At 36.4% G+C, this 27,156-nt stretch overlaps 1 protein-coding gene and 1 long non-coding RNA gene across 3 annotated transcripts in view; one reads left to right on the forward strand and one right to left on the reverse strand.

Annotated features, from left to right (window-relative positions):
- Positions 1-27,156, reverse strand: part of HMG20A (high mobility group 20A) — a 69,088-nt gene that overhangs the window by 20,270 nt on the left and 21,662 nt on the right. For both annotated transcript variants that reach the window (XM_082387051.1, XM_082387052.1), the window contains exon 2: positions 5,727-5,819. In XM_082387051.1, the coding sequence (XP_082243177.1) occupies positions 5,727-5,815 (89 nt within the window). In that variant the 5' untranslated portion in view covers positions 5,816-5,819. The remainder of the gene's footprint in view (positions 1-5,726; positions 5,820-27,156) is intronic.
- On the forward strand, positions 6-20,295 carry LOC309626403. The gene is made up of 2 exons (XR_014243162.1): positions 6-729; positions 19,858-20,295. It is a non-coding gene; the product is annotated as an uncharacterized lncRNA (long non-coding RNA).

Here is a 27,156-nt window from a genome sequence, read left to right on the forward strand (position 1 = left end):
GAAGAATGATAGGCAGAGTGGAAAAGTTCAGTATCAACAGCATCAAAAACTCCTACTTACCAAGGTTCAAGACAAATTTCACTGCCAGCAAAATCACATGCCAGCCCTTGAATTAATTCCCCCACCTCATTCTGTATAAATGTAAACAATGTCTCCACTGCAATTATAGAGCATTTTAAAAAAGGTTTCAGTGCTTGATTGGATCAGGTCAATTCCATGAAGAAATCTACTACTAAAAACAACTATAATCTTTCCCCCACAAATCACCTCTCTCCTCAACGTAGACTTTACATTTTAGTTCTGAGCATGCAACTTTTATATGCTAGTTTCATGTATCTCCTTTTCATGTAATAAAAGGAAAATACTATTAATGGAAAAGAACAGGAATGGGAGTTGAAGCGGAAGTTTGCCCCCCTATCACAAAAGAGAGCGTTCTTTAAGAGCATAAGAAATATCTCTTACGGTACATTCCACAGGCTACTCCTTCTTGGATTATAGTGTTTATTGACAATGAGATCATCTAAGAACCATATTATCAAGTTCAGTAAGTTCAGGTATAAATGTTAATAAATCAGAGATATACATTTTCTGTTCCTATCATTCTGTTCCAGATGAGTCAGCAAACCAGATCTCATCCTTCTGAAAAGTGGACACGAGAAGGTACAGATGACGGTTGATCTTAGACTGAGTTATACCCTATCGCATTTAGATAAAGGAATGGAAATAAAGGTAACACCATGTGCTAGAGAGTTTGGGGTTTGGGGCAGGTAGTGGGGAAGGTGGAGGAAGATGTACAAGAGAGTAATGTTCAGTCATTATTCTGGAAGCATGTATACGCCAAAGAGTTACAGAAAATACTTAACAATGCAATATAAGTACTGAAACAGAGGTCTGTAAAACGTGCCATAAAGGTACAGTACAGGGGATGATGAATTTTATATGTATGGAGAGAATGTTAAGAAAGATTTTACAGAGGAGGTCTTAAAAGATGAAGAGGCATTCATCAGGTAAACAACATTATTACAGGTAGAAAGAACAGGGTATAATAGAAGAAAGGGAAACTTTTCAGGAGGCTACTGCAATAGACTAATTGAGAGACAAGGGCAAGCAGGAGAATAGGGGAGAGAAAGCCAAGAGATAACTAAGAGGTAGAATGACAAATCGAATATAAATAATGAGGGAGAAAGAAGAGTCAAAGGTAATTCTGAGATTTCTAGATTGGGTGATAATGTACTATTAACCAATGTAACAACTGGAATGTGTGTGTGTGTGTGTGTATGTGTGTGTAAGAAAGACGGATGAGAAAATGCTAAGTTTGAAACACTCATGGCATAATTAGGTGGAGCTGTCCCACCGACAACTGGAAACATGCCCTGAGAGAACAGAAGTGAAGAAAAGGCAGGAGATATTTTGGGAGGCATCAGCTCATGGAAATAATGGGAAGTGCTAGATATTCTCCAGAAAGACAGTGAGAGGAAAAGTCAGGATAGAACTCTGTTGGAACAATATTTTAGGAGCAAGTGTTAGATGAGCTGGGAAAGACTAAGGAGGGCGTTAAGAAATCTAGGAGAGAATACTGTTACAGAGGCCAAGGCAGGAAGACTTTTGAGAAGGGGTTATTACACAAGCAAAAAGTTGCAGATGTCACATAAGATAGGCTAAGAAGTATCTGCTAAATCTGAAGATCTGAAGGACTTCAGCTGTATTCCCTGTACTTCAAGGGAGTACAGTTTTAGTGGAGTTATGGGAATAAAAACCAGATTGAAGTGGACTGAGAAAAGAATGAAAGCAGATTCAGACTGTCCTTGAAAGGACAGAACTTTTATTTTTCTGAACACTTCTATAAAAAATAGAGGATTATAACTAGGAGGTTCCTACATTTTTGAGGTCCTGTGAAAAAGGGTAGATCAGAGAAGTTATTAACTCAATGCTAATTATCTTCTCTGAAGAGTTGCCATTAGAGATCCAGTTTGATCTTGGCAGCTTTGTTTTTCAAATATTTCAGTCATTTTGGATGTCTTACAATATCTTTTCCTTCACTGTCATTCTTCATTTCAACTGTGCCATCAATTTTTAAGTTACTAACTCTTGCACATTCTTATTTCAGTAAAATATGAAAACTAGGTTTAGGAAAGAGTACCAGTCCTGTGAATCCCTTGACTGAAATGGATAGGAATCAGAGGGAGTGGTCAAAAGCAGCAAATGCCTTAGAGATGACAAGCTGAATAAAGACTGAAAAAAAAAAAAAGGCTCCTTTGTTCCAATGAATGAATTGTCCATGCTCTTAGCTAAAGCCAACAACCCTTCCATTTGTGCCCTGGATCCCACACCCTCTAGCCTACTCAAAAACAAGTTTCAGCAATTCTGCCCTCTCTGGCATCACCAATTCTTTCCTCTCTACTAGATAGCCTAATCAGCAAACAAATGTGGCATTATTACTCTTATCTGGAAACAAAACAAAAAACACACTTTCTTGATTCCACTTGACTTTTCTCCTTTCCTTTATGGACCTGATCTGAGGATGGTATGTTCCAAGATCCCCAGTATACTGAACCCTGTTTTCTGTTCTGTCTTCCACCCACAAATTTAATGCCTTTTCTATCTTAACTAAGCACTTATCATGCACTGTGTCCATAACTCTTGCAGTTTGAGTTGTGATAGCAAAACTAGCACGAATTTCTTTTTCCTTCTTCACAATTTCGCAGATAGAAGATTCATTCTTACCATAGATCTCAGCAACCTCAGCATATTACTATTTTTTTTTTTTTCTTTCCTTATTAAGTCAAGAACTTTCACCTTTTCACTTAAAGGAAGCACATTAGGGCTTCTCTTTGGCGTATCTGAATTGCCAGCATCACTACTCTTGCACTTTGGGGCCATTATTAAGTAAAATAAGAGTTACCTGAACACAAGCACTAAGATACTATGACAGTCCATCTGATAACAGGCAGCTACCAAGTGACTAACAGGTGGGATATGCTGGACAGAGCGATGATTCACGTCCCAGGCAGGACACGGTGGGATGGTGCGAGATTTTATCATACTATTTAGAGTGGCGGGCACTTTAAAACTTACAAATTGTTTATTTCTGAAATTTTCCATTTAATATTTTCCAACCGTGGCTGACCGTGGCAGGTAACAGAAGCCACGGAAAGTGAAATCATGGATAAGGGGGTACTTAGTGACTTCAACTGTTTATAGTGGAAAGAATTGTTTATAGTTATTGACTTCAATTGGTCTCCCTTCATTCTTTCTTAAACCCAACCCAAAGGAGATAAGTGTTCACAACGCTTGTCAAGGTCACCAATGACCTCCATGCTAAATCCAATGTCATTTCTCAGACCTCATCTTACCGGATCTTCCAGAAGTATTTGACACAGTTCATCTCTTCCCCTCCCTTGAAATATATTTTTTACCTGGTTTCCAGGACCCTGCACTCCTCTGGTTTTTCTGATACCTTTTCAGGTAACCCCTTGAGTCTTCTTTGCTGACTCTTCCTCTCCTCCCTGTAAATGCTGGAGTATCCCTGAGTTCAAGTGTCAGGTCTCTTCTCTTTTCTACCTACACAGTGCTCATTTGTTTGATGATTTCAACCAGTCTCACAGCCTTAAATATCAGCTCTAATATGATGATGGACTCCCAAGTTTCTCTTTTTAGTCTAGACAGCCCCTAACTTCAGAGCCCTGTATCAAGCTGCCTATTTGACATCTCTGCTTGGATAGCTAATAAGCATCTCTATTTTAAACTCTCTAAAACCGAGCTCCTAAAATTCCCTCCTCCACTTGCTCAGTTTTCCCCATCTAATTTAATGGCAATTCCATCCCTTCAGTCGCTTAAGCCAAAAATTTGGAGCTGTCTTTAACTGCTTTTTTCTCCCTTCTCACATCTCATCTGGTCTTTCAGGCAAATCCTGTTTGGCTTACCTTCAAGATATATCTAGAATTCTATACTTCTCAACAACCCCCATTCCTATTATCTTTGAAACCCACTCCAGTGAGGTTTTTGTCCCTACTACTCTGCCAAAAATACTCTTGTCAAAGTCACTAGTGAAGTTCTTTGAGTCATCATCTCTCACTTGAATTATTTTAGAACCGTAACTGGTCTCCTTGCTTCAGCCCCTGCTCCCTTCACTCTATTCTCTATATAACAGCCACAGGGATACTATTTTAAAATGTCAGATCATATCATTCCGCTCAAAATCTCCCCATGCTTTCCCACCTCACTCAGAGTAACAGTTAAAGTGCTTACTCTGACCCATAAGATCCTACACGATCTAGTCCCTTGCTACTCAAAGTACCGGCCTTACACCAGCAGCAGTGGCATCATGTGGGAACTTATTAGAATGTAGAATCTCTGGCCCTAACTCAGACTTTCTGACTCAGCGTTTGCATTTTAATAAGATGTCTAGGCAATTCATAAGTGCATTAAAGTTTGAGAAACACTGATGGAGCCTATTACCCCTCCCCCTGGTATACTCTGCTCCAGTCACACTGGCCTCCTGGCTATTTCTAAAAGGCAGAAACACTCCTACCTCAAGGCTTTCCCACTCACTGCTCCCTCTGCCTAGAATAATCTTCCCCCTTAACTGTAGGCTAGCTAATTTACTTCCTTCAGGTTTTTATTCAAGTCACTTGTAAAGCCTTTCTGGGCCATCTTATCTAAGATGGCACCCCAAGCCCTTCCTGTCCCTCTTCCTTACTTTATTTTTTTAATCCATAGTTCTTATCAATGTAGTATGCATTTTACTTATTTATCCTGTCTATTGTCTGACTTCTCCAGTAGAATTTAAGCTCTATAGGGGTTGGGATTTTTGTCCATCTTGGTTATTGCTTAATGTCTAGTGCCTAGAATGGTGCCTGGCACATAGCAGACACTCAGAACATTTTTATTGTACAAGTTGGACTCAGCAAGTAGGCAGCTTTTAGAAAAGTTTTAGAGAACAGTTTCACCTGAATAAAGTCAGAAGGCAGATATTAATGAGTTAAGAAAGAATGTCAGGGAAGGAAACAATTATAAAATGTAGTCTGTTTTTAAAGCGCTCTAAGGAATATTAAAATGATTCATCTTAGGGATTAGCTAGCACTTCAATCTATTAGTGAATACATTTCTTCTTTGGCAAGTAATGTCTAATAGAAAAGGTAAAAATTCAAGTGGAACAGAGATTTTCAGTGGAAGAGGGACTACTGCTATTAGCCCTTTTCTATATTTCTTTATATATCTGTCCAAAAATACCAAAGAAAGGAGTTGGAGTTGGGTGGGGAGGGGTAGGTTGGGAGGAACAGAAGTCAGCTAGAGCTCCTAGGCATCTTGAATAAAGAGCCATACTAAAAATCTAATCTTAAAACAACAACAAAAAAACCTGATGTTTGGGGAAAAAATTATTTTAATATCTGTGGCAATTCAGACAGAAAATGAATTTGATTTTCGAAGCTAGCCCTGTGGCAAGTATTTCCTTAATGGTGACTATGTAATTCCCTTAACTGGGAGTCACTGATGTTTCCTAGATCCCACAGTACTGCTGTTCCAGTTCACAGGAACCAGAGCATTGCAAATGACAGCTGAATACAGATATCAAAGCAGTTCACAATGGCTCTCATTCTCTTTGCAAAGCATAACAAACGCACCTTCTATTTTTGATATAAAACTGCCTCTTTAGCACCTCATATGTTGTCAGAAGCTGTTCTGAAGCCTAGGCAGAGGCCCAGTGTCCCAAAGCAGCTGCTTACCCAGTTGTAGCCAGATCATTACTCTCCTTGGAACCATCTTCATCTGCAAAAAGGGGAGGCAGGGTGGAACCAGTCATCAAGGTTTCCATCTCTCTAAAAGGAAGACAGAATAAAAAAAAAAATTTAATGGCTTAATTATTTCCAGTTCAAGTTGCATTAATTTAAGAGCCAGCCTTCCTTAACTTTATCACATCAGCAGCAGAATAGAAACTGACCTAAATATTTATTTTCTTGACTTGGACACATCAATTTAAACTCTATGGTTAATGGGCTTTTAACCCTGGTCTTATCAACTGACCAGACTAAAAACAGATTTTAACAACTAGGACACAGTTTGGAAAATTCCTTTTTGTTCATTCAGAATATCTTCAAAAGTATTCTTCATTTCCGGTAAAAACTGTTAAGCAGAGTAACTCAGAAGCACTGCAACCCTGAGCAAGTTATTCAGCCTCTTTGAGATACAATTTCACCATCTTAGACACAGACAAAATTGCTGACTTAACCCACAGGGTTATTGTGAAGGATTAAACTGAAAGTCCTTCATAAACAGAGAAAGGCTAAGATGGTAAGTGCTTTGAGTATTATTATATAAAGAAAGGTATTGTTATTACAGCATTACGAGTTCTGAATCCCAGATGAATCATCCTTAGATTAAATGGTGACAATCTGAGTCCTCCAAAAGGAAATAATGCAAAGGAAGTAGAGGATGGAAGGCATACTGATGTGGTTCAAAATGAAAGAAACCACACTTCCAGGTCAGAAATATGCTCCACATCACCATGATGACCAACAGTGGAAATAGCATGCACCTGGGCACAGGAAATAACTAAGCCTAATTGAAGAAAGCAAATAAATCAGAAGAACCTGAGGTTATCAGAATGAAAGGACAAAAGGACAAAGTGACAAAGAGAGTAATTTCATTTAGCATATCGCTACAAAGAAAGATTTTTCCCTTTCAAGGCTTACTACCAGGGGCTTCACCCCATATAGCTAAAAGCAGAAGCCTTCCATTCACCATGAAAATGATATTCAAACAAAACATTCAATAGTGACCCTAAACATCAGCCACTTAAGCGGAACTGCAAACCACTCAAGAAAAAAAGTGCCTCAATCAACTGGGAGAATTGAGGAACAGATTATGAAAATTCACTCAGGAGCTCCCTCAGCAGTTATTTCAGGTGCTGCTGCTAAGGAGACCTAGTGAAATAGCAATTAAAAGAAAAGCACAGCAGCCCAAGCAGAGCTAGGATTCATCCCACTGAGATGGAAATACGAAGAAAATGCAGATGACACTGATGCCATATTCTAAAATGTTCAATATAATAATTTACTTACAAAATGATAACAGTGATGGTTTATTTCTTATTCTTACTTATTTTCTTGTTTTCACTTCTTTGTTACTTAGCAGACCAAATTCCATAAATAGCTTACTGTGAAAAAATGCATCTTTGTATATTCACCACCCATTATAGTGGGAGAGCACGGAAGGCAGAGAGGAACTTCCCACTCAACCACAGAGTACGGAGTTTATTCCACATGCAGGGATACTTGATAACTTTTCAATTCCTTCAAGACAGGGGGGTGTACAAGGGGCTCTAACAAATACTGCAAAATTCCATTCTAGATGTTTTCTAGGATAATCTTGACACAAGTGCACTTATGTTTTACTTCACATTATGCACAGACCAGATTAGAGCCCAGGCTTTAAGGGCTGCTAACATCACCTTACACCAATATTCATTTTATCAAAAGAAAATTAATTAGATGCCATATAATCTAATTATAAACCACAAGCAAACATTCAAATAGCCAGGTATACAGCCACAAACCTTAAAAGGACTCATTTAATTGGCTTCTTTCTAAAAGTCTCCTTAGAAGTAAAGCACTTTTCGAGAGCCTCAAGTTTCAGCATTGGAAGCTCTTGGCATCCCACCTATACCTCAAAAGAAGATATATTACCTGGTGGGGGACAAATGAAGTGTCTTTTCATTCACTATACCAACATGATCCTCTTAGAGTGTTTCCCAGATATCTTTAGTCATTTTTGAAATATGGGGAGGCAGCTGGACGACACAACCTTAACAACATATAAATAGATCATATAAACAAAGGAAGTTCAGAGAACACATTTCTTGTTGTTGTTGTTTTTTCCTCTTAAGTGTGTTTTACTCAATCCATATGGCTTCAGATATATTTTCTCTAGTGTACTGAGTAGTCAGGTCCCTAAGAAATGAGTAATAAAGTGGGTGGAAGGTTAAGGGGCCAAAATCAACAAAAGAAGGAAATGAGGAAAAAGTCCAGTGAAACTCAAAGGCCTCTAAACTAGTTGGGAAAATAAAATGATTCCAAGAATTGGCTGGGATCCTGCAAGAATCTGCTTTCATATGGTTCATGAGGGGGTGATTCAAACTGAATCGCAGCTACCAAGCCACTGATTGCCAAAAGCCCTTCAGTGTAGCATCTGTGCCTGATAATGTCCCAGTACAGAGGTCACACTAAACTCTGAAATTCTATGCAAAGCACTTAAGAAATGTAATGAATGCTGCTCTGGAAGGGGAAAGAAGAGATATATGTACAAAGGCCAGGCAATATACAAGTTTGGTTTTCCACTGCAGTTTACAGAAACAGGTATATCATGCAGATGTTTCCTTGCAGAAGGGATTCACCCAGTGAAGCCTTCCACCTGGAGGTAAGGGGTATTACCTTGGGGCTTACACTTTGAGCCAAGGTCTGGACTGTAACTTTGGAAATTCAAAAATCCCCTCTAGCACTAATCGCTCACTGAAAAAAAGTGAGGTATAAAACAGAGTGCCAATTTAAGATATTTTAATAACAATTATAAAAATTATAATAAAAATTATATTAAGCCACTAATCATAATCAGAACATTTCTTTGGTCAATATAGGGCCAGAATAAAGGCACTCAGGTGTAGCTTAAGAAATGTTCCTCAACTAAGATTGTTCTAGTAGCCTTTCTCAACAAAAGGGATGATCTCACAATGAGACTATATTATTCCAAATGTGTTGGACAGTGCTGGAAGTATAATTTGTACTTCTGTTTTCTGGGGTTGGCTCTTTTCAGGTACCCTTTCCCTACTTTACGTATGTTAATCCCACTTCATTAAGCCCTCTCATGGAGATGCACCATATTCCTTCCCTACCACACCATCCCCAACAGTACACCTCAGAGTTGAGAGGTAGGATTCTGCCCTCATTTTTCCGTACTACAACCTTTATGCAAAATTTCCAGTTCCTTTAAAAGTCATGTTAATTGCCTATACCAATCTCTGATCATTACCTCCTATCATTTCAGTTCTACTACAACTGACCTTTAACCACACAAACCTCTATTTGTTGACTCTTGATTTTCCCTTCTCTGTCTAGCTTAGATTCTGTGGCTGCATTTCAAATATTTTTTTGCCAACACTCTCAATTCCTTTGCCATGTTGTTCTTCTATACCCTAGATGTAGATCAACTCTGAGTTTTAGCTCAACATGGTGTTGGAGAAAAATCACAAAATAAAGGGTGCTACTATAAATTTATGGTATCCAACTACAGCTGGGCCCACAAGGCTCTCAGCAGTCATTTTACATGTTCTTAGGTTATCAACTGCTACATTAGCTCTGGCAAAATTTTCCAATCAAATCAAACCTAACTCACTCAAACTCTCCTGATTATTCAGGCTCATCTCTTCAAACTTCTCATCCCTGACACACCAAAACTATCCTAAATTGTTTTATTTTAAAAATATATAATTTATATACCATAAAATTTATTCCTAATTTAAGTTATACAGTTCAGTGGCTTTCATATATTTATAGGGTGACTTTCACATATTACTGCCAACACCATAATTGGTTTTACAACATTTTCATCATCCCTAAAAGAAACTCGGTACCCATTAGCAGTCACTGCCCATTCCCCCCTCCCCCTAGGCCCAGGTAACCACTAATCTGCCTTCTGTCTTTATAGATATACATATTCTTGACATTTCATATAAATTTAATATTCTCTGACCTTTTGTGTCTGGCTTCATTCACTTAGCATAAAGTTTTCAAGGTTCATCACATTTTAGCATGTATCAGTATTTCATATCTTTTCATGGATGAATAATACCACATTTTGTTTATCCATTCAAAGATTGATAGACTGATAAGACTTGGGTTGTTTGTATTTTTTGTCTATAGTGAATAACGCTGCTTAAGAACATTTGTGTACAGTTTTTGTGTGGACACGTTTTCAATTTTCTTAGGCCTATACCTAGAAATGGAATTGCTGGGTCATATGATAACTCCATGTCTAACATTTTAAGGAACTGCCAAACTGTTTTCCAAAGCACCTGCACCATTTTACATTCCCACTAGCAATGTTTGAGATTTCCAAATTCCGCATACCCTTACCACACTTTTTAGGAGTGCTAAAGAAATATCAATTCTACCCTCCTCCAGCTTTCCACATGGGCTAAGGGAAATACAGAACTCCAGCCCACTTCAGCCATCCTGTCCCACTGAAAGGGGGAAAAAACTAAGAAGCACTGGTGAAGTTTATAGTCCAGGGGCACAGGCTCACCAAAAGACTGAGACCTAATCATAGTACTACAGAATGCTTCTCCTCCCCTCACACCTTACCACTACATCACTAAAGGCCTATATACCACAGTTCCTTTCACCCAGGACATCATTTCTACCTTTCAACAAAAATTTACAAGGCATACTAAAAGACAAAAAACGATTTGAGGGGACTGAACAAGGATTAGAACCAGATTAAGATACAGCATGGTTTTTATTTCTTAACTTTTAAAAAATTGAAATACAGTTGGTTTACAATATTATATTAGTTTCAAGTGTATAATATAGTGATTAATATTTTTACAGATTATACTCCATAAAAAGTTATTATAAAATATTGGCTATACTCCCTGTGGGATACATTACATCCTTGTAACTTATTTATTTTAGACCTCGTAGTTTGTACCTCTTAATTCCCTTCACCTATTTTAGTCTTTCCCACCCATTCTTTCTTCTGGTAACCACTAGTTTGTTACCTGTATCTGTAAGGCTGTTTCTGTTTTGTTATATTCATTTGTTTGTTTTATTTAAAAAATTCTACATATAAGTGAAAACATACAGTATTTGTCTTTCTCTGTCTCACTTATTTCACTAAGCATAATACCCTCTAGGTCCATCCATGTTGTTGCAAGTGGCAAAATTCCATTTTTTTTTAAAGACTGAGTAATATTGCATTGTATATCTATAGCACATCTTCTTTATCCATTCATTTGTTGATGGACACTTAGGATGCTTGGCTATTATAAAGAACGCTGCTATGAATGTTGGGGTGCATATATCTTTTCAAATTAGTGCTTTTGTTTTCTTCAAATAAATACCCAGGAGTGGAACTGCTGGATGGTATGGTAGTTCTGCTTTTAATTTTTGAGAAAACTCCGTACTGTTTTCCATAGTGACTATTCCAATTGACATTCCTACCAACAAAGTGCTAGGGTTCTCTTTTCTCCACATCCTTGTCAACATTTATTATTTCTTGTCTTTTTGACGATAGCCATTCTGACAGGTGTGAGATGATATCTCACTGTGGTTTTGATTTGCATTACCCTGATGATTAGTGATATTAAGCATCTTTTCATATGTCTGTTGGCCATCTGTATGTCTTCTCTGGAAAAATGCTTATTTAGGTTCTCTGCTCATTTTTAAATTGGGCTTTTTTTTTTGATATTGAGTTGTATGAGTTCTTTATATATTTTGGATATTAACCCCTTAACAAACATATCATTTGCAGATATCTTCTCCCATTCAGTAGGCTGCCTTTTCATTTTGTTGATGGTTTTCTTTCCCACACAAAAGCTTTTAAGTTTGATTAGGTCCCATCTGTTTATTTTTGCTTTTGTCTCCCTTGCCTGAGGAGAAAGACCCAAAAAAAAAAAAAAAAAAAAATCACTAAGACCAATGTCAAAGAGCCCACTGTCTACGTTTTCTTCTAGGAGTTTTATAGTTTCAGGTCTTACATTTAGGTCTTTAATCCATTTGAGTTTATTATTGCATATGGTGTGAAAAAATGTTCTAATTTCATTCTTTTACATGTAGCTGTCCAGTTTCCCCAAACCACTTATTGAAGAGCCTGTGTTTTCCCCATTGTATACTCTTGCCTCCTTTGTCACAGATTAATTTACCATATGTGTGTGGGTTTATTTCTGGGCTCTCTATTCTGTTCCATTGACTATGTGTCTGTGTTTGCACCAGTACCATATTGTTTTGATTACGGTAGCTTTGTAGTATAGTCTGAAGTCAGACAGCATGATACCTCCAGCTTTGTTCTTTTTTCTCAAGACTGCTTTGGCTGTTCAGGGTCTTCTGTGGTTCCATATAAGTTTTAGGATTATTTGTTCTAGTTCTGTTACAAATGTCATGGGTATTTTGATAGGAATTATATTAAATCTGTAGACTGCTTTGGGTGGTATGGTCATTTTAATAATATTAATCCTTCCAATCCATGAACATGGAATATCTTTCCATTTATTTGTATCATCTTCAGTTTCCTTCATAAATGTCTTACAGTTTTCAGAATACAGGTCTTTCACCTCCTTGGTTAAATTTATTCCTAGATATTTTATTCTTTTTGATGCAATTGTAATGGTACTGTTTTCTTGATTTCTCTTTCTGAAGTTCATTATTAACGTAAAGAAATGCAACAGATTTCTGTATATTAATATCATATCCTGCACTTGACTGAATTAATTTATTCTAATATTTTTTTTGGTGGGGTTGTTAGGGTTTTCTATATATAGAATCATGTCATCTGCAAATAGTGACAGTTTTACTTCTTCCTTTCCAATTTGGATGCCTTTTCTTTTTCTTGTCTGATTTCTGTGGCTAGGACTTCCAATATAAATTAAATAGAAATGGCGAGAGTGGGCATCCTTGTCTTGTTCCTGATCTTAGAGGAAAAGCTTTCAACATTTCAACACTGAGTATGATACTAGCTGTGGGTTTGTCATAAATGGCCTTTATTATGTTGAGGTATGTTCCCTCTATACCCACTTGTTGAGAGTTTTTAATCATGAATTTTGTCAAATGCTTTTACTGCATCTTTAAGATGATCATGATTATCCTCCATTATGTTAATATGGTGTAACATATTGATTGATTTGTGAATAGTGAACCATCCCTGCATCCCTGGAATAAATCTCACTTGATCGTGATGTATAATCCTTTTTACATATTGTTGATTCAGTTTGCTAGTATTTTGTTGAGGATTTTTTCCATCTATGTTCATCAGGGATACTGGCCTGTATTTTTCTTTTTTTGTAGTGTCTCTGTCTGGTTTGGATATCAGGATAATGCTGGCCTTGTAGAATGAGTTAGGGAGTGTTCCCTCCCCTTCAATTTTTTGGAATAGTTTGGATAGACATTAACTCTTCTTTAAATGTTTTGTAGACTTCCCCTGTGAAGCCATATGGTCCTGGACTTTTAATTGTTGGGAGTTTTTAATTACTGATTCAATTTCAATACTAGTGATCGGTCTGTTCAGATTTTCTACTTCCTGATTCAGTCTTGGAAGAGTGTATGTTTGTATGAATTTATCCATTTCTTCGAGGTTGTCCAATTTGTCACTGTATAGCTGTTCATAGTATTCTCCTAGGGTTGTTTGTATTTCTGTAATATCAGTTGTAACTTCTCCTCTTTCATTTCTAATTTTGTTTATTTGGGCCCACTTTCTTTTTTCCTTAATGAGTCTAGCTAAAGGTTTATCAGTTTTGTCTATCTTTTCAAAAAGCCAGATCTTAGTTTCATTGATCTTTTCTATTGTTTTTTGTTTTGTTTTGTGTTTTTGGTATTTTCACTATGATCTTTTTTGTTTCCTTCCTTCTGCTGACTTTGGGCTTTGTTCTTCTTTTTCTAATTCCTTTAGGTGGAAAGTTAGGTTGTTCGTTTGAGATTTTTCTTATTTCTTGAGGTAGGCCTTGAATTGCTATAAACTTAACTCTTAGAAATGCTTTTGTTGCATCCCATAGATTTTAGAAAGTTGTATTTCTATTTTCATTTGTCTCAAGGTATTTTCTAATTTCCTCTTTGATTTCTTCACTGACCCATTGGTTTTTTTGGTAGCATGTGGCTTAGTCTTCTCCTGTGCAGAGGGTCAGCACCACTAACACCCATGTTGTTCAACTGTATGTAAAATTTAATTGCTTTTCTGTATACTAGCAATGAACAAGTGAAATTTGAAATTAAAAACACATTACCATTTATATTAGCACCCCCCCCAATGAAATACTTAGGTATAAATCTAACAATATTTTACAAGATCTCTATGAGGAAAACTACAAAACTCAGATGAAAGATATCAAAGAAGGACAAAATAAATGGAAAAATATTCTGCATTCACGGGTAGGAAGACTCAATATTGTCAAGATGTCAGTTCTTCCCAGTTTGAGCTATACATTCAACTCAATCCCAATAAAAATCCCAGCAAGTAATTTTGTGGATATCAATAAACTGATTCTAAAGTTTATATGGAGAGGCAAAAGACTCAGAATAGCCAAGTCAATATTGAAGGAGAACAACAAAGTTGAAGGACTGACACTACCCAACTTCAAGACTTCCTATTAAGCTACAATAATCAAGACAGTGTGTACTTGGGAAAGAAAAGACAAATTATTGAAACAGAATAGAGATTCTAGCTAGAAATAAACCTATATAAATACAGTCAACTGATCTTTGACAAAGGAGCAAAGGCAAAACAATGAAATAAAGATAGTCTTTCAAGAAATGGTGCTGGAACAACTGGACATCCATATGCAAAACAAACAAACAAAAACAACTTGAAACAGACCTTACACCCTTCACAAATATTAACTCAAAACGCATCATAAACCTAAATTTAAAATTTAAAATTTAAAACTATAAAATTCTTAGAAGACAGCACAGGAGAAAAATCTAGATGACTTTGGGTATGACAATGACTTTTTAAATATAACACCAAAGGCACAATCTGTGAAAGAATTGATAAGCTGGATTTCATTAAAATGAAAAACTTTTGCTCTGTGAAAGACAATGTCAAGAGAATGAGAAGACAAGCTGTAGATGTGAAAAAAGTATTTGCAGAAGATACATCTGATAAAGAAATTTATCCAATATATACACAGAACTCTTAAAACTCATCAATAAGGAAATGAACGACCCAATTAAAATATGGGCCAAAGACCTGAACAGACTCCTCAACAGTGCATATGTACAGATGACAAATAGCATATGAAAAGATGTTTAATATCATATGTCAGTCGGGAATTGAAAATTAAAACAATGAGATACCACTACACATCTATTAGAACAGTTAAAATGCAAAAACACTGTCAACACCGAATACTGGCTAGGATATGGAGCAACAGGAGATCTTATTCATTACTGGTAGAAATGAATGCAAAATGGTACAGCCACTAAAGAAGACCATTTGGTAGTTTCTTACAAAACTACTCATACTCTTACCAGCAACTGGGTTCTTTGGTATTTATCCAAAGGAATTAAAAAGTTATGTCCATACAAAAACCTGCACATGGATGTTTATAGCAGCTTTATTTATAATGTCAAAATTTGGACATAACCGAGACGTCCTTCAGTAGGTGGGTGGATAAACAAACTGTGGTACACCCAGATAATGGAATACTATTCAGTGCTAAAAAGAAGTAAGTTATCAAGCCAAGAAAAAACATGGAGAAAACGTAAATGCATAATACAAAGAGAAAAAAGCCAATCTGAAAAGGCTACATAGTGTATGATTCCAATATCACTACATTCCAGATAAGGTAAAACTATGGAGACAGTAAAAAGATGAATGATTGGGAGGGGTTAGGGAGGAGGCAGGAGTGAAAAGGCAGAACACAGAGGATTTTTAGGGCTGTGAAATTATTCTGCATGACACTAGAATGATAGATATATGTCATATATTTGTCAAATCCCATAGAAGGTACAACACCAAGAGTGAACCCTAATGTAAACTATGGAATTGGGTGATGATTATGTGTCAGTGTAGGCTCATTAACTATAACATATGTACCACTCTGGTAGGGGGTGTTAAGAGTGGGGTAGGTTGTACACATATGGGGACATGGAGTATATGGGAACTCTGTACTTTCTGCTTAATTTTTCTGTGAACCTAAAACTGCTCTAAAATATAAACTTTATTAATTTAAAAATTAATTTCATATATTATAATTATACAATTTATTGTAAGATAGCCCTGAAGTTGAGGAATAAATACAACTGATTTTTATATGCATACAATTTAACAGGAGCAAGTGAAAGAAGAAGCTTACTACAGAATGATCTACCAGCTGTGAACATTTAGCTAAGAGCATTAAGCAGGCTGTGGGCATTAATCAATATGTTTTACAGAGGTAATAAGAACACTGGCTAATCCCACTAGGCAGTTAACTGGGGTTCATTAAGAACTCTCTAACTGTAGGTTTTGATACGGGAGATGAGGGGGCAAAAGATAAGGGTAGGTAATTTGGTGGTAATTAAGTACTTACTTTTTGGGGGATGGGTAGGATGGGGGAGATAATTAGAGTTTAAGGCTTAGGGTTGTTTCAGTACCTAAGAAGGGCATAGAGGTGTGTGTTTGGCTGGGTGTTGGAGTGAGCAGAAAATGTGGCTCTCTATTCCTAGACTCTAGAGCCCAGGCTCCTGTAACCATGACTACTGTTAATTTTTAAAAATGTAGTAGGCTAGTCTAAGAACTAAATAATAGAGAAACTGATTCATTCATTCAACAAGTATTTATTGGGTATCTAACACTGTAGGCACTTTATATGTACTGGGGATATAGCAGCAATCAAAACAGGCAAAAATCCCCACCCTTACTGAGCTCAGTATAATGGGATACAGACAAAAAACAAGATAAAATAAGTAAAATGAATAATGTTACATAGTGATAAGTACAAAGAAAAAAAGAGAGCAAGGAAAGAGCCCAGGAAGAGTTCAAGGGAAGAGGGTTCTGGAATTTTAAATAGAGGCCAGGAAAGGCTTCACTGAGGTAACCTTTGGGGAAAGACCTAAAGGAGATGAAGAGCTGTGCACATGTGTGAGGACAGAGTGGTCCAGGCAGGGGGAACACATGCAAGGCGTACACTTGGTATGATTGAAGGAGGCAGCAAATCTGGCTGGATTGAAATAGGGGCAAAAATAGTAGATGATGCTGACTGCTATAGGGGACCAGACCATATATGGCTTTGTAAATCATAGTAAAGACTGGCCTTTACTCTTGAGTTGCAAAGCCACTAGAACGTTTTGAGTAGATAAGGCATGGAATCAGCCATTTTTATAAGATCACCATGGCTGCAGTTTGGAGAATAGAATGAAGGGTGAAGAGGGTCAAGGGCAGAAGTAAGGAGATCACTTAGGAATCTATTGCAGTAATCCATCTGAAAGTTGATGGTGGATTGGATCACAGTGGTAGTAGTGGAGGTGATGAGAAGTGGTCAGATTCTTGATGTATTTTGAAGGTAGAGCCAATTTCTCAGTTCAAAATAACTGGAAAAAAAAATTAGGAATAGAACCTAACTGTGGCCTGCATATATTTTAACTGTAGTTTTATAACCTGTTTAGTGATAAAGCTATACTGACAATATATTACTTCCAATTTTTTGTAGTTAAATATAGTGGGTTTTTTTGGGCCATAAAGGAAATAATCCAGCCTCTTTTTAAGGCAAATGCTTGCAGAATTTATATTTGAACAACAAACATTTGTTGAGTACCTTTACGTGTGACTAAGATTATGCCTGGTGTCAAGTGGTGTGTGCTGTTATTCTCCTTGGTCTAGAGACACTGTTCTCAGACAACAATGATAAGTGGGAAGAAGAGGCCAGGGTTAGAAACAAACATAAATCTTCTATCGTTGTTTATGATTTTTTGAAGTGAGAGTTTTGCAAACTTTTGAGTTAGGTATTTTCTACAAAATACAGAAGTACTAGATCATCAAAAGAAACTGGGCACAGTTTAGATTTCTTTTGAGATAGTTTGATCCCTGTACATGCATTTTTTTCTTCTCAGTGGAATCTTGATGGAGAATTGTTACCATCAGGACACAAAATATGTTGTGAAAAAAAAAAACAACCCTGAACATCTAGACATAGTGTTTTGTATCAGGTTAAAGCACTGTGATAACACAGAGAAAATAAGAAACATTTTCCTCTGCCAAAGCAAATTTGTCACTTTACAAGCAGGGTGTTGCCTTTTGAGGTCACAGTCCACATATTTGGCTTTTTCATGGTGACTGTTGGTCCCAAATTGCCCTTCCTACACAGCCTATTCAAGCACTGCTTTTATTATTAGTAAACAGATAACTGCCCAAGTAAGAAACTTCTGGACCAGTGCCAGAAATAAGAGTTAAAATAATCCAATAAAATTTGGGAGTACTTCCTTAGTGTAAAGTACTTTCCCAAACAATTTCCTGGGACACTGGGGTACTATGAAACAGTAAAAGGTAGGCGTGTATGAGGCAGGGGAGGAGACGTGAGAGGGGGGAACTTCCTACTCCATCTAGGAAGCCACATGATATATATTTTTTCACTCACTTCTTAGTGATTCTCATGGAGGTTATATCAGAAAAGAGGAATTTTATGTTTACCAAGAGGGAAATGAATTTTGAAAAAGCAATGCTTTTCACAGTTTACTACATGTCACTGTGTAAGGTATCAAAGACACAGAGGTAATTAAGATTAAGAAGAAATTCTTGTCCTTTAGAGTTCGTAATCTATTGGGGCACAGAAGGGCAAACAGTAAAAAAAAATTGCAAAGGCTGTAGTAGCTAATGTGTGTAAAGTTACTTATTTATCTATTTAAATATATGAGAAAACAGGGAAGAAATACAGATGAATTAAACAGATGGGGTGACCAGCTAAGATAACTGCTAATGATCGTAGTGAATTCACAGAGCATTCGAGATCTGAAGGAAACAGAAACTACTAAGTGAGTAAAACCTGAGAAGAAACACTTAGTTCAGGGTACTTACATGTTTAGAATCCAGACTCATATTAAGGAGGCAGATAGTATTCATTTCTAGTTCTTAAACAAAATTATTCAAGCCTGGAGTCTGAGAAAGCTATATATGAGAAAGCAGAAGCAACAAAGGTCTCTAGTATCTTGACCCAAACAAAAACTTAATAGTTAACAGTTCTAGGGCAAGGGTCCTTACTGGTTCAAGGAACACTGCTCCTCTATTTTCTTATGTTTTACACTGCTTTCTTCAGCTCAAACTTACAGCTGTGAAACAACACTGCAAAGAAGAGATGGAAAGGATGTTCTTTTCTGCTACAGTCAATAATTCCCAAACCTTTTACTCTTCCAAATCTGATGAATACTAAAAGTAAAAGATGATGTTTAAGGAAAGTCAGAGATCACTTATAAAAACTATAGTGTAATAAAAGGAAATAGATCCCATCAAAGGTTCTTCATTTTAATCAACTTTATTTTAATCAATCAATTTAATTTAATACAAAGTAAATTCTCTTCCTAGGGAGAATTCCTAAAAGAAAAAACAGAGAGCTTTGGGTAGTAAGGAAGTTTTCGTTAGTCAAAAGTTGAAGACAAAAACAACAACAAAACAACAAAAAAACCTTAGCTGCAGTGAGTCAAAGGCAGTTAATGGAATAATAAAATGAAATTCACAGTTTTCCTCACAAAACAAATAGGCACAATTGCAGTTTAACAGAACAGTTTAAACTGAAAGAGAGAATATTTAAAACTCAGATTTTGCTATATTTTGCTTTTGAAATTCACGCTTTTCCCTACAAAACAAATAGGCACAGTTGCAGTTTAATAGAGCAGTTTAATGAAAGAGACAAAACTTAAAACTCAGAACTATTTTTCTATATTTTGCTTTTGAATCCTAAAGCTGATAATGCTCAGGACTTCAGAAAGTAAATCAAATAGCCATAGAATTCGAACGTGACACATTTAAAGCTCTAGAAGAGCAGTTTCCCAGGAACATTTTTCCTTTAAATACCCTTCCCAGTATGAAAAGCCTTCGCCCTTCATACACAGATGGCAATTCCAATCAAGCGCTTAGATGTTATCTTCCTGGTTTACAAGCTACTGATTTTGTTTCCGTTGTTTCTAGGTGAAACAAAAACAAGTTTAAAACCAAGTTTAAAAACAGACGAATGGATAAAGAAGATGTGGTACATATATACAATGGAATATGACTCAGCCATAAAAAGGAATGAAATTGGGTCATTTGTAGAGACGTGGATGGATCTAGAGACTGTCATACAGAGTGAAGTAAGTCAAAGAGAAAAACAAATATCGTTTATTAATGCATATATGTGGAACCTAGGAAAATGGTACAGATGAACTGGTTTGCAGGGCAGAAATAGAGACACAGATGTAGAGAACAAATGTATGGACACCAAGGGGGAAAAGTGGTGGGGGGGTGTTGGTGGTGGTGGGATGAATTGGGAGATTGGGATTGACATGTATACACTAATATGTATAAAATGGATAACGAATAAGAACCTGCTGTATAAAAAAATAAATATAATAAAATTCAAAAAAAAAAGAGCAATAGTAAAAAAACAACCACATATTAGCAGTAACTAACTGAGGAGTAACCAGACTAAATCACCTCAAGATTCTTGGTGTTTGAGTGTATTTACTAAAATCTGACAAAATTTGTATTTCCAGAGTTGCCTATTGCTGTTGAAAGGCTCACCTAGTCCAGTAAGGCAGGACTATGTCCCACAGAATAAGAATTTGCAGAATGATTTGTTTTGCTCTTCCTTCTACATTAAATGCATTCACTCGCCTGTGGTAGCAAGTACTTCTGCGGAGAACAGAAATTCACTATAGGACCAAGTAGAGGCATTATGTGATTTCTGCTTTCAATACCTTGATATGTAAAATGGTGCTAATAATACCTTATCTATTTAACTCAAAAAGGTATTGTGCGGAGCAAATAAATATTTCTTTATGTTATCTGCAAACAATAAAATAATGTAAAAGCTATTTTTGCTAATTATGATACAAGGTTTTCAATGAAATATTTATGAGAAAGTATATTACACACATTGTGATACACCATATTAACAAACTGAAGAATAAAAACCATATGATCATCTCAATAGATGCAGAAAAAGCTTTTGACAAAATTCAACACCGATTTATGATAAAAACTCTCCAGAAAGTGGGCATAGAGGGAACCTACCTCAACATAATAAAGGCCATATATGACAAACCCACAGCAAACATCATTCTCAATGGTGAAAAACTGAAAGCATTTCTTCTAAGATCAGGAGGAAAACAAGGATGTCCACTCTTGCCACTATTATTCAACATAGTTTTGGAAGTCCTAGCCACGGCAATCAGAGAAGAAAAAGAAATAAAAGGACTATAAATTGGAAAAGAAGAAGTAAAACTGTCACTGTTTGCAGATGACATGATACTATACATAGAGAATCCTAAAGATGCCACCAGAAAACTACTAGAGCTAATCAATGAATTTGGTAAAGTTGCAGGATACAAAATCAATGTACAGAAATCTCTTGCATTCCTATACACTAATGATGAAAAATCGGAAAGAGAAATAAAGGAAACACTGCCATTTACCACTGTAACAAAAAGAATAAAATACCTAGGAGTAAACCTACCTAGGGAGACAAAAGACCTGTATGCAGAAAACTATAAGACACTGATGAAAGAAATTAAAGATGATACAAACAGATGGAGAGATATACCATGTTCTTGGATTGGAAGAATCAACATTGTGAAAATGACTCTACTACCCAAAGCAATCTACAGATTTAATGCAATCCCTATCAAATTACCAATGGCATTTTTTACAGAACTAGAACAAAAAAATCTTAAAATTCGTATGGAGACACAAAAGACCCCGAATAGTCAAAGCAGTCTTGAGGGAAAAAAACAGAGCTGGAGGAATCAGACTCCCTGACTTCAGACTATACTACAAAGCTACAGTAATCAAGACAGTATGGTACTGGCACAAAAACAGAAATATAGATCAATGGAACAGGATAGAAAGCCCAGAGATAAACCCACACACATATGGTCAACTAATCTATGACAAAGGAGGCAAGGATATACAATGGAGAAAAGACAGTCTCTTCAATAAGTGGTGCTGGGAAAACTGGACAGCTACATGTAAAAGAATGAAATTAGAACACTCCCTAACACCATACACAAAAATAAACTCAAAATGGATTAAAGACCTAAATATAAGACCGGACACTATAAAACTCTGAGAGGAAAACATAGGAAGAACACTCTTTGACATGAATCACAGCAAGATCTTTTTTGATCCACCTCGTAGAGCAATGGAAATAAACACAAAAATAAACAAATGGGACCTAATGAAACTTCAAAACCTTTGCAAAGCAAACTACAAACAAGACGAAAAGACAACCCTCAGAATGGGAGAAAATATTTGCAAATGAATCAACAAAGGATTAATCTCCAAAATATATAAACAGCTCATGCAGCTCAATATTAAAAAAACAAACAACCCAATCAAAAAATGGGCAGAAGACCTAAATAGACATTTCTCCAAAGAAGACACACAGATGGCCAAGAAGCACATGAAAAGCTGCTCTACATTACTAATTATGAGAGAAATGCAAATCAAAACTACAACGAGGTATCACCTCACACCAGTTAGAATGGGCATCATCAGAAAATCTACAAACAACAAATGCTGGAGAGGGTGTGGAGAAAAGGGAACCCTCTTGCACTCTTGGTGGGAATGTAAATTGATACAGCCACTATGGAGAACAGTATGGAGGTTCCTTAAAAAACTAAAAATAGAATTACCATATGACCCAGCAATCCCACTACTGGGCATATACTCTGAGAGAACCATAATTCAAAAAGACACATGCACCCCAATGTTTATTGCAGCACTATTTACAACAGCCAGGACATGGAAGCAACCTAAATGCCCATCAACAGATGAATGGATAAAGAAGATGTGGTACATATATACAATGGAATATGACTCAGCCATAAAAAGGAACGAAATTGGGTCATTTGTAGAGACGTGGATGGATCTAGAGACTGTCATACAGAGTGAAGTAAGTCAGAAAGAGAAAAACAAATATTGTATATTAACGCATATATGCGGAACCTAGAAAAATGGTACAGATGAACTGGTTTGCAGGGCAGAAATTGAGACACAGATGCAGAGAACAAACATATGGACACCAAAGGGGGAAAGTGGCGGGGGTGGTGGTGGTGGTGGTGTGATGAATTGGGAGATTGGGACTGACATATATACACTAATATGTATAAAATGGATAACTAATAAGAACCTGCTGTATAAAAAAATAAATAGGGCTTCCCTGGTGGCGCAGTGGTTGAGAATCTGCCTGCTAATGCAGGGCACACAGGTTCGAGCCCTGGTCTGGGAAGATCCCACATGCCGTGGAGCAGCTGGGGCCGTGAGCCACAACTACTGAGCCTGCACATCTGGAGCCTGTGCTCCGCAACAAGAGAGGCCGCGATAGTGAGAGGCCCGCGCACCGCGATGAAGAGTGGTCCCCGCTTGCCACAACTAGAGAAAGCCCTTGCACAGAAACGAAGACCCAACACAGCCATAAAAATAAATAAATTAAAAAAACAAAATAAAATTAAATAAATAAAAAAAAAGACACATGCACCCCAATGTTCATTGCAGCACTATTTACAATAGCCAGGTCATGGAAGCAACCTAAATGCCCATTGACAGACAAATGGATAAAGAAGATGTGATATATATATACAATGGAATATGACTCAGCCATAAAAAGGAACGATATTGGGTCATTTGTATAGACATGGATGGATCTAGAGACTGTCATACAGAGTGAAGTAAGTCAGAAAGAGAAGAACAAATATCATATATTCACGCATATATGTGGAACCTAGGAAGATGGTACAGATGAACCGGTTTGCAGGGCAGAAATTGAGACACAGATGCAGAGAACATACGTATGGACACCAAGGGGGGAAAGTGGTGGGGGGGTGGTGGTGTGATGAATTGGGATTGACATATATACAGTCATATGTATAAAATGAATAATTAATATGAACCTGCTGTATAAAAAATAAAATTAAATTAAAAAAAAGTATATTACACATATTATAGTTATATCAAAAGAAGAGATACGTAAGATTGGAAGGAAACACACCCAAATGCTCAAAGTAATAATGTTTTAGGATGATGAAATTATGAGTAATTACTTTCCAGTCTTTGTTTTTACTCCCCAACATTCAGTAATATGGTTGTGTTACTTTAAAGAAAGAGGAAAGTACCATAAAAAATCACAGACCTTTTAAACTTCAATTTTAATTTCACATGCAATACACTTTCTTTTTAAAACTTTTTACTACACATAGAACTAAAATTCCCTTTGACCAGACTCTTCCCATTTTCCTCTCCAGAAAATATACTACCTTATTGCTGAAAGGAGCCTTAGAGATAATTTCTAGTGATAAATTCATTGTCTCGCTCTCTCAAATCAGAATGAGCCCTTCAGGACAGAGAAGAGTAAACATGTCTAGCAGGAAAAGTATGAGAGCACAGTTTATAAACTGTCTGTTTTATATTAAAAAATTCATTTAAATTCTGCATTCAATTTTATAAAACAGTGTTTATTCTAATGCAAAAAGAAATGTTTGAAACTATAGGAGACCAGGAGAAAGTATCATGTACTCTCAAGACAACAATATATTTCCCTATGAATGCATTACCATGTGGCACAGGTTAGGTTCATCTTCCTGACAGATACCTGAGAACTTTCGATACTGAGAGAAAAAGAAGTGCTGTGACTTCCTTCCTACTCGTTCGCTACCACACAGCAATAGAATGAGTAATTCCTATTATTGGCTAGAACTATAGGTTAACTCAATTTATATCCTGTTAACCTTCCAGATAAAATTACATGACAATACACTGCAAATATCATACAAAAATCCCATTTAATTATGAGAAAACAGACCATGACCATGAAATTAATATGCTTTGGCATTTCCTTAAAAGGTTTAATTCTGAAAACTACAATATATCTGAGGTTGATAAATGTACATTCTCATGTCACTGGTAGGAAAAGTAACAAGCTGTTTATGAGTAAATAGTCATTTTACTTCTTGCTAATGTATCTTGAGATATACCTCAAATATAGTATACTTGATCCATTTCTAATTCCACTGTCATCCCTTTTCCTTCAGAAATTTGACTCCAAATCTGGCTTACATGAAAAAGTTCATCATTACAATGTTTTGCCACGGAAACATTTTCTCTGGAGGTATTTATTCTTATTACAAAGTCTCTCCAAATATCTAATTTGATTCTTGGTGTTTAGTAACATTAGAATATTTAAAAGACAAAGTTAGTAACTTAAAATCAAGACGTACCAATGTGAGCTATGAGGAAGAAGCACAATTGCAGTTTTCTACAACAAACTCACTCAAATTTGGGGGGAGGAAGAACCAAAGCATCTCAAATTTTTAATAAAGGATTGTGTGCCATGTAAACTACAGGGAGGTAACCCGAGGCAGTAGGAAGAGCTCTGAACAGAAGTCAGGAAGTCTGAGTCTGAGTTCAGGCATGACACCAACTAGCTATGTCTTCTGGGATCACTAAAACATTCTGGCCTAAGTTTCTTCATCTGTTAATGAAGGACAATATCAGTTCTAAATTTGTTTAGATGTAAGACCACGACAGAACACCACGAAACAGTACTGTTAATTAAATGATATGAACTAGAAACAACTTTACAAACTAGCAGAAAATAGAAATATATTAAAAGTTCACTATAAACTCATAACCATGAACTGTACATATACAAACACAGAGTTCTCTAAGCACAGGATGCATTTCTGAATTCTTCTGTTAATATTTATTTGCTATCTGGGAGGGAGTCATGGTTAATATTGCAGGCTCTGAAATCAGACTGCCTGAATTCAAATCCCACCTTTTATGTTTTAGTTGTGGAATGTGAGCAAGTTAGTTAATATCTCTGAACCTAAGTTTTCTCATCTGTAAATGAGGATAGTTACAGTAGATACTATGGGAGTTATTTGAATAATCAATCCATGTAAAGCAGGTAGTATGGTGTCCATCACATAGTAAGAGCCTAATAACAATGATAGCAGTAATATTAGCACACATATATTGAGTGTTTACTAAGTATCAGGCAGTATTCTAAGGGTTTACATGTATTACCCCATTTAATCCTCACAACTACCACATGAGATAGATACTATCATTAGCCTCTATTTTACAGTGAACAAACTGATCCATTGAGAGACGTTAAGTAACTTGCCCAAGTTAACTGTGACTGTCATTATTATGGCTATTCACAAATATTTTAGCTCTCCTTTCAGGAAGTGTAAGATTACACTTCCTCACGACCTCTGAAATTAGGCAAGGTTGATGGAACTCATAGGGTCAACTCATAGTGGCACATGATACTTCTAGGCAGAAAGTTTAAGAGTCCAAAAGCAATTTTCCATATTTCCCTTCCCCTATTACAGTGATCATGAAAGTATATATTATAATGGAGTTTACATCAACATGGTTGCCTAAGTGAACAAAAACAGCATAGCCCCCGTTAACCCACTTTGTACACGTAGCATGAGTGAGAAAAAAAGCCACTGAGATTTTGTAGTGGTTTTGTTACCATAGCAATAACCAAGTATCCTGACAGTAAATTTCAGATTTAGTATCGTCATAATTATCTACTTATTCACAGCTAATGCCGAAAGCTTAAGAATTAAAATATGGGAGAAAATAGTACAGTTGTATACATTTATTTCTTTTTTTGGTGTATGAACAAATGAAAGTTTACCATTATCTAATTTAGTATTAGAATTCAAGAATTATTGGTCTGGGGGACTTCTCTGGCCGTCCAGTGGTTAAGACTCCATGTTTCCGCTGCAGGGGGCGCGGGTTTGATCCCTGGTCAGGGAACTAAGATCCCCGCATGCTGCATGGTGCGGCCAAAAAATTAAAAAAAAAAAAAAAGAATTATTGGTCTAAATGTCTTCATGACCTTGGGCTAGACAAAGACTTCTTGAAGAGGAAACAAAAAGCACTAACCACAAAAGAGAAAAATGATAAATTGCACTTAACTAAAATTAAGAATGTCTGTTCATCAAAGACCATGTTAAAAGAGTGAAAAAGTAAGGCATAGACTAGGAAATTATATTTGTAATACATATAATTCCCTAAAGACCCATATTCAGAATATGTAAAGAATTCCTACAAACCAGCAAGATAAAGATAAATGACCCAATTTAAAAAAAGGCTAAAAATAAAATAAGCACTTCCTAAGAGAGACTATCCAAATGATCAATAACCATAGAAAAAGAAATACTACAACATATTCAATGGCGAAAATAAAAAAGACTGACAATACACAGTGCTGGC

Source organism: Balaenoptera borealis (assembly GCF_965194805.1).
Source record: "Balaenoptera borealis genome assembly, chromosome: 3".
Taxonomy (NCBI): Eukaryota; Metazoa; Chordata; class Mammalia; order Artiodactyla; family Balaenopteridae; genus Balaenoptera; species Balaenoptera borealis.